Raw genomic sequence first — 9,682 nt, 5'->3', positions numbered from 1 at the left:
CGGCTTCTTCAGCCGATCCGGCCGATGTTGAGGTTGTCTCTCAACACATGTTTTTCTGATACAGACATTAATCTTAAAAGTATTAAATGATGTAAGGGAAATTTCTTTACGTAATTCTTTAGATCATAGGTCAATCCCACATAGAAACTAGTGAACGACTTACATTCGTTTACATATCACTCACACCCTAATATGTTAAAAAACCATACATCATAAATATAATGGGGTTCCATATTTATGAAGGGTCACCCTATATATACTTACCTCTCTTATAATTAGGTTATGTCGAAGAATATAAAAATTCAAGGAGATGGCTCCTAAAAGAATCAACCTCCCGAATTTGTAATCATAGCCATATATTCTAGCTCTTATTTTTTGTCATTAAATGGGAACAACTCACCTATAAGATGCAATATAAAACTAACAAATTTAAATTTAGTATAGGCGCAACAAATCCCCACAAGTAGATTTGAGTGGAAGAATAAGTCTTTAGGGGTAAGCTAGCCTATTTGCATCTTTCAAATTCACAGTAACGATAACAATATTATTTCTCGTCATTCATGGTTGGCATGCATTTCTCATAAAAACATGTTGAGACTCTCAAAGAAATTGAACAACAAAGTACACTTGTCAACATATTAAAACAACGAAGTACACTTGTTAGAAGATAATTTTATCATGTTGATGCATTAGATCAATTGAGAAAATGGAGTTACTTTAACAAAAAATTATACAATCCCCTTTTAATTATGATACACGGGAGATTTCTGGGAGAAAGTACTCATTGATTGACATTAGAACATGTGTTAACCATGCCTAAACATACCAAGACACATTATATATTTATCTTAAACGTGTTTTGTAAAGTTGATGCCATCGTAAAAACATATGTATATGTTTTGTTTTAGTCATAATCTCATGCATGGGTTCAAGAATGTTCTCTCAATTCCTTTGGATCGGTTTTTATCGTTTGTAAGTTAATGTGTATAGCTTCATAATCACCAACGAAGTTCGTTAGATGACTAATCAAGGAACATTACCATCAATTAGGGCTCCCGAGCCCCAACTATTGTACAAGGAACACTACCAAATGCACAATATCTATTATGGAAACATGACTCACGAGTCATAACAAAGAGTTAACACTAAAAAGCCACAAAAAAGTCTTTATTTTTATGTATAGGGAACCTTAATCATTTACTATAAAGCCCATAAAATCCTGGAATTCTCATGGTCCTATTGTAGAACTTAAAGATTTCAAGTTCCAATTGTATCATATATTATAACACCTTGTGGTGTAATGTAGAGATCCATGCACTCAATCATGGAGTCAAATTTGGAAGATAATTTGTCAATAGTAGAATAGTTTTTTTTTTTGTGTGGCAGAAGATGTTTTTACGTTTTCCCTCGTGTTTTTACACATCAAATGTGTAACCCGCATAAAAACAAAAATATATGAATTTTGAGTGTTCTTTGATGTAGACAAACAATTTGTGGTATCAATTCTCCTATAATACCATCCTCTTGGATCAAGTTGTCGGGGAAAGAGATGCTTTTTTATGAGTTTTGCTGAATGTCGTTAATTCACATGTGTGATGCATTCAAGGAAGCCTTGTGTTTAGTGTCCACTGTCACCTCGCTACTACTAAAGTCTACAACTATAACATTTATTATAATTTATAATATTGAACTCATTATCAACCAATAAAATAATTATAAGAATAATCAAAACTTCAGAGTTATCTCAGACATTAAGTTTTAGTTGTTGTCTTTTACAAGCCCAACTCGACAAATGGTACAATATTTAAGCACATCCAATCTTGTTGTTTCTCACAAACTCGAGTCGAAAAAAGAAGATACACACACACACACACACACACACATATATATATATATATATATTAATAAACATATACATAGATGAATCATGTTGTTAAATTTAGTGAATTGCAAATATCATTTCTAGTTATTTGTCATCAATGTGAACCACTTAAGCTTCAAATATCACAAGCTTCACATATGGAATTTCTGATTAGAGTGTAATTAGTAAGCAAATCTTCTTCTAAGCAAGAAAACTCGTTAATGATTAATTATTATATCCAAGGAAGAATGATTATGTGCTTTTAATGTTAAATATTATGTGATAAATTATGTCAAAATTGATGAGTTCTTTAAAAGTTGAATACGATATACATAGGGATTCTAGAGTATTATTACAAATAGATTTTCGAAACCTCTGGAGTTCTATCTCAGTTTTTCATTTGGAATAATGTAGGATGATCTAGCAATTCTCTCCCCCTTGTTTGTTGTTCTCTACTAAGTTGGATGTATGTAGTAGAGTCATCTCCTTAGCTCACTTAAGGGAAGGATATATAGTTGGTCATTGACTTTCACATGATGCTTTTGAAAGTCTTTTGGTTTCCTTTCCATCTAATTTGTATGTTTTTACTTTTCATAACTAATACAAGGATATTCTTTTTGGAAAAATAATTTGATCAAGCATGGAATAGTCGTCCACTCATGCATGGATAAGTTGGCTGGATTCGTTTGCATGGACATTTCATCACATCACCATTTTCGTAGCACACTAGGAAATCAGCAAACGGTCTGGGTTTGGTTTGGTTTGGGAGTTTGAAACTCAAACCATTTTTAAAAGGGAAACTTTCATAGTCCCAACTAAACCAATACATGAAACCGTTTAAGTGATCCTCATGCCTTAAAACCAGTTAAAACTTAACTAATTAAACCCTTTTCATAATAAATTTGCATATTAAAATGTATATTTAAAAATCATCAACTAAGGATTTATGATTTTTATATCAAATTATATTATAAAAATTATCCTATAAGATGTATGAGTTCTTAAACTAACATATATGTACACACTTGCATTGTTTCAAATGTGATAAACTAATATGAACCAAAACCATTTTCAGATTTTACAGCTTACTTTAAGCAAAACAAGTCATTTAAGACATTACACCTAATTTCACTATTTCGTTTTCACTCAAACTAAATTGTTCCCAATTATAAGCACACTACAATGTATTAGAAGCTCACTTGGTTTGAATTGAGCTCACTAGAACATCGTATGACAAGCTCATCATCCCCTCACATGGCAAACAAATTTATCTTTGAATTTTAACACCAATATTTCACCTAGCATGATGCCCTATAAAATTGAAACACTTCTATGTCGGGACAATCCCTTAAAATAATTACATGTGACAAAATTTGATCAGTATAATATTCAAGTTACAACATGATGATCATTGCCTATTGAACAATAATCATCCAGATGTTGAAATCTAAATTATGAGAAAATCTAGATGAGAAAAAGAATGCCATGATATTTAACTCAATTCCATATTGGTTGTAACTTTGCTTGAATTCAATTGCACATATAACCATTTGAAAAGTCATGGTTAATGATGTGTACATTTAAGTAATTTACCTTGGGGTATACATTGATTATTTGACCTAATACTAGGAATCAATAATAACAATTTAGCTATCTAGAATAAATTTCCTTGAAAATTTGTTGTACGGCCTCAGCAAGTTCATCCACGCTGAGTCGACATTCAATCCCAATCTACAAATAATCAAAAAAGTTGACATATTAGGCATTGCTTATTAAATTGGGATTAACCAAAGATTCAAATCTAGAAACCAAGGACACTTAACTAGGTTATAACTATGCTTATGTATGTACAAATGGTTTACAAATGCATGCCCCTTTGTGATAACTAACTACAAATCTATCTATGCACATAAACATGGCGTATATTACAAGTGCATGCCAATGTGTTTGCTAATTGTGTCTATATGTGCATTTTTACAATATAGAAATAGCATATGGATTACAAGTGAAAGGAAACTTTTTCTTGGCAACTATATACATACCATTGTTGTGTGTGTGTGTATGTGTGTGTGTGTGTGTGTGTGTGTGTGTGCATTTACATACAACTAGCATGTGTGACCAGTGCACTCCAAGTTCCTTACTAGGCACAATAATGTGATGTGCATGTGTTCACATACAACTAGCCTATGTTACCAATATGTTCCACTTCCAACACACAATGAGTTCACAAGAAGGGGGAAAACATGTCCAAACATACACATACATTTAGGGTGAAGGTGTATAGCACTTGATGAGTAGCTTGTTGGGGGTCATTGGTAATGTGGAGGTGGAGAATCTCGAAGCTCAAGCGTTCAAGGCCTGACACCAGATGCCCAAGAAGTTGTCGAGAAGGCATGGCTAACTTGGATGAGGGTGCATGCAAGGAAGAATTAGAGTTGGGAGTTCGCGTGCGGAGAATGACGTGGGTACCACCTTCAAGTCTAACATCCACCTCGGCGAGAGTCGAAGAGGAGGTTGCCAATAGCAAGTCATGATGGCAACTACTAGTAGGCAGCTTGGAGGCATTATGTGTGAGAGTTGGTGAATATAGGGATTTATTGATATGATATGTTTCGTGGTTGATGTTGTTACTATTGGTCGGGCTTGCAACTCTGCTCTCGAGGGGACACATTACGGATGTGGGGCTCGATATGATCGCGCCAAGCATCAATGTGCGTCGTTTCCTTGCTTCGAGTGAGTCCACGAGCTCTTTGAGCTCAGTGATGAAGTCCACCACCCCTCCAATTATGGAGGCTTGATCGGCCTGGAATGTGACAATGTCCACATATATAAGCACCATGTATACATACATACATACATACATACATACATATACATACATACATACATACATACATACATACATACATACATACATACATATACATACATACATACATACATATACATACATACATACATACATACATACATAAGATTTGACTTGAAGACCAACAACAAAGGAGAAACGTTTTTTTTTGTCTTGTTTCTTTTCTCTTGAGATGCAACATCATAACTTTTATCATCATTTATTTGATGGTACACGTACAAACTAAGCATGGTACAAGATTGACTAATTGCAGTGGAGACTTGGACACACTTGTTCCAAACATGATGATAATGATGGTTGTGCAAAAATGCAATGATGCTTGCTTTTTTTGTTTTTGGTGTTCTAACTTCTACTTGGAAGAATGATGATGATAATGATGTTTACTAAGCATATATATAATTACACTACAGTATGCATAATAATGGATGATTTGACTGGTGTGTGATTCTAGGGTTGCAGGGATAGATGCATGATGCTTAATAATCATATAATTGTGCATATTACAGGATGATTTGACTGGTGTCTGACTCTAGGGTTGCAGGAATTAATGCATGATGCTTAATAATCATATTATTATGCATACTAAAGGATGATTTAAGTGGTGTGTGACTCTAGGGTTTGCAGGGATTAATGCACGAGTGTTTAAAATGCATATAATTAGCACTACAGTATGCATACCTAAAGGATGATTTGAGTGGTGTCTGACTCTAGGGTTTGCAGGGATTAATGCATGAGTGTTTAATAAGCATATAATTAACTCTACAGTCTAATTTGACCTGTGTCTGACTCTAGGGTTGCAGGGATTAATGCATTCTTACTAACGATATCACCATGACTTACTGATATGGCCAGCACAAAACAAGTGTTAAATATGTCTGAAAATTTTAAGCATGAAATTTGAAGTCCTATCTTTTTTTCTTTTAGACATCTAATATGTAAGTATAACCCTAATGTGTAAAAACCCTAACAGTCGCAAAAAAATTGTCAGGCCAAAAACCCTAGTAGTCGAATGGAGGAATGTAACCCAAGGATTCTCTCATAAACATGGGTTTTAATTCAAGTATTACTGACTTACTTACCCTTTGCACATATGATTTGGGCATCAAAGATCGAAGAATGGCCAAATGCTCATTCATCTGTTTCCGCCTGTTCCGTTCAACTGTGATATGTGTGGTAGTATTCGTAGGAGTAGTAGCAGTCTGCAAGCTACAATCACTACTACTACTAGGCATAATGGAGCTCAGATTTGTAATATCACTTGCCTCAGGATTACTGTTATTATTATGATTATTATGATTACTATTATTATGATGAAGATGATGATGAAGATGAGTATTCAGAGCAGAAAGTTTCTGATTAATGGGCTTAATGATAGAAGAGGAAGATGATGATGGTGATGATGATGACGATGACATCTGATTAGTTGAGCCTTTCTTCTTAGCTGCAGGTTTTTCCACCTTTGCATGATCTACTGCATTAAATTTGAGCTTCTTAGCTAGCTTAGAATTAGGGTTAGCTTCTCTGGTGGCTGTCCAACCCTCCGTGAGGGGTCTCTTCCTAGTGAAATAATCACTATCACAAATACTGCTGCTGCCATTGATTATTGCTTCAGGCTCTTGCTCCAACAGTGGCAACATGAAATGATCCCTAATTACATTCAGTGGACTCCTAATTGCATTCTTGTTATTGTTAATCTTATCGTTTGTGGTCCTACAACTAGGATTTATAATGTTGATATTGTGAGCAGGTAGTTCAATATTATGATTAGTCGGGATATGGCGATATAATAATTCATCATCAAGTTCATGATTATAATGATTGCTTACAGAATTAGCATCATGATTAAGTATATTTATAAGGTTATTATTAGCATTGTGTATCAATGGATCGAATAGTGCATAACCACTAATACCTTCATTGTATGAATTATTCAATAGAAAATCCATCAACCTTGATTTCTCATCATCATGGCTTATACAAGGTGGCATATTCTTATTCTTATTCTTATTATTATTATTATTATTATTATTATGGTCATTATAATTCATAAAGCTCTCATGATGATCATGATTGTTTGATGCAAGATTGTTCATGCAATAATGGTCAAGCATTAGCATATGATCCATTGGTATTATTAGTGTGTGTGTGTGTGTGTGTGTGTGTGTGTGTGTGTGTGTACTTACTACTAATAGGAATAAATAAGCAGCTAATGAGTGGCTTGGCAAAGCAAAATATGAAAGAAATGTGTAGTTTGAATGAATTGTTAAGGTATAACCTTATAGTAAGGCAATAAGGTGGTGGTTAATGTAGGACCTAGTAAGTAGGTTAGTTATAAGGCTATATAGTAGCACTATAGCTCCAATGCTAATATGGTAGGCCCTATATATGCATGTATAGATGGATGTGTGACAAGCTCGCTTTTCCTATTGGAACTAACTTGGAAGGTATAAGAATAATCCAATTATCTATAGGCTTATATATATGTACATATATACTAGGGAGAGATGCTTGTGTGTGTGTGTGAGAGAGGAGGGGGGGGGGGGGGGGGGAGCCTTTAATTTCATGATGTACTTGTCAAGGATGATGTAAATTGTGTCAGGAAATCTCTTATGAAAATCCATGGGTTTGATTGTATTGCAGGGGAGAGGATCTTTTGAATTTTATCATGAAAGGACTATATGTTTATATAGATCCATATTCTACATATATATGGAAATTTGAATCCATAACATTCTTATAGAAGAGCCATGGCAACAACAAAAAGAGTGGGTGCATGACTCTCATAAATTACTTAGGAAGACAAGACAAGGAAATAGTGGAAGTAGAATCATAATATGTCCATGATGTGGAAAACATGGTTTCACACATATGACACATACACACACCCACATTAATGAAAAGATACCAAGATGGGTGACATCCAAAGTTGGATTCATAGCCTTGTTATGAGTACTTTGATCGCTTCTTGTGTGAAACCGTGTTGTTCATATAGCATGGGTGGACTTTGTGAGTTTTTTTGGGGGCGGTAAAAGTAACGTGTGTACTGTATTATGGTGTTACATTGCGAAAGAAAGTGTGTGGGTGTGCGTGTTACCTCACTTTGAGTTCCCCAACTAGTGATATCATGCACACACACACACACATAGAGAGAGAGAGAGTTTTGTGTCTGTATCTGAGCTAAAGCGTACCAAAAGATGGGATGAAAAGGAAGAGATCTTCAAGAGGAAAGATGTACATCAATGGAGACTAGGGCATTGATTCCTCAAATTTTGTTTCAAAATTACTCTTCCAAGTTTCATTGAATGTTTCTTATTAACTCAAGTCCCACATAACGTGCATGGCTCCACACCCAACCATTGATTCCGTTCTAGATACCATTCGAAATACCCACATGTTCAACTTATCTTGGAAGATAATATTTGACATCATGCCACACTACGGTATATTGTCTCTTCCCAGAGTAAATTTCTTCGTTAATATTTCAGAGACACATTAAAAGACAAATATCGTAATTATGCCAACTCCATGATGTGATGTATTATGTTTTTTTACTTAGCACTACTAAGGACAGCATAATACTTTATCCATTCTAATATTGACCTATGCCAAGTCCTCTTTGTACATGATGCTTTTACACTAAGTATATTATTTGCACTTTACTCAATTTGATGCTTGAAGGGAACGAACTTATTCGACAATATTTCCAATAACAAATTTTATCTTCAAACATGTTGAACGTTGTTTGTAGCATTATGCCTTAACAAAACATCAAGTACATGAGTGCAAGCATGGGTGTGGCATCTTCATCATGCATACAATAGGATGGTTTATATATTAAATCATAAAACATAAAACAACAAAAATAAACAAAGTACCAAATCATCATAATTTAATAATGGCTAATTGGCTAAGACGTGAACATAGCAAAAAACAAAATGTGGAGATAATCCAGCCAACATTGTTGTACCAATAACACCTTACGTCCTCAATTCACTCAAAGTGTTGCATCACAAGAAGTCAATTTGGGTATTGACTCTTTGCAAAATTGAACAAGTAGATAAAAAGTATTTATTAATAGAAACCATGAAAGGGTAAGATGTAATTAGTCTGCATGTGAATGTTATATGATATCGAATCTTGGCCCTTCCATGACCATCCCAATTATAAGAGTCATCTCAATAGAAGACGGTTATTTGGGTCTACTACATTGAGGTGTTATAATTCGAAGTATCTTAGGAAATTAACCATGTTTCTAAAACCAGAAGACAAGTTTCTATACAAACTATATGAATAGAAACTTCTCATGTAAATTAGCAAATAAATTGGTTGTTGTAACATAAGAACTCATCTGAACATTCAATTTAATTTGAATAGCTGGCATTGACAACATAAACATTTATATATTTGTATTGCACCTTACATTTTTAAACTTGAAGTTTGGCTTCCAAATAACTTTGCATAAATGTTTGACAATTTAGCTTCTAATGGATTCAATTAAACTTCTCTACTACTTTGATAAGGTACCACATATTGTTTTCTATGTTGGGATGTTGGAATTGAATTATAATGTTTAAATTTGTCTTTCTTAAAAGATAGATTGTCATACTTGCGACCTAAGTTACAATTGCTTTGTCTAGGAGACAATCCCTTTGTGTTGGGGGGCATATCCCTTCTCGCCCTAGGTATTTCAAAGCTCCAACAACAAGGGGGGTTGGATTCTGTATTGACCTCATGCTAACTTAGGCTGAATTGGAAAAATATTGAAGTCATATGAACATTTGGTACAACGCCAATGTTTGGAAAGCACCATTGTATGTCATACATCTAATTGCACATACCAATAAGTTATATGTCCATCATGGTACCATAACGATACATGACTCCTTGCAAGAACTTTATGCTAATTTTGTTATCACTTAGTAAAATGTAACGATTTGTTAGATTGCCTAAAC

At 34.3% G+C, this 9,682-nt stretch overlaps 1 protein-coding gene across 1 annotated transcript; it reads right to left on the bottom strand.

The window, feature by feature from the left end:
• Positions 1-3,330: 3,330 nt before the first annotated feature.
• On the bottom strand, positions 3,331-6,856 carry LOC147852634 (uncharacterized). Its single transcript, XM_087333270.1, has 3 exons — positions 5,810-6,856; positions 4,125-4,664; positions 3,331-3,592 (listed from the first exon to the last, which is right to left on the bottom strand). Exons 1-3 carry the CDS (start codon positions 6,854-6,856, stop codon positions 3,512-3,514), a joined length of 1,668 nt encoding a protein of 555 aa, XP_087189396.1. The 3' UTR covers positions 3,331-3,511.
• Positions 6,857-9,682: the final 2,826 nt, after the last annotated feature.

The sequence above is a fragment of the Azolla caroliniana genome, unplaced genomic scaffold, assembly GCF_043228905.1.
Source record: "Azolla caroliniana isolate FFs.n. ecotype wild unplaced genomic scaffold, voAzoCaro1.0.p SCAF_17, whole genome shotgun sequence".
Taxonomy (NCBI): domain Eukaryota; kingdom Viridiplantae; phylum Streptophyta; class Polypodiopsida; order Salviniales; family Salviniaceae; genus Azolla; species Azolla caroliniana.
This window is presented reverse-complemented; position numbering and strand designations above follow the sequence as displayed.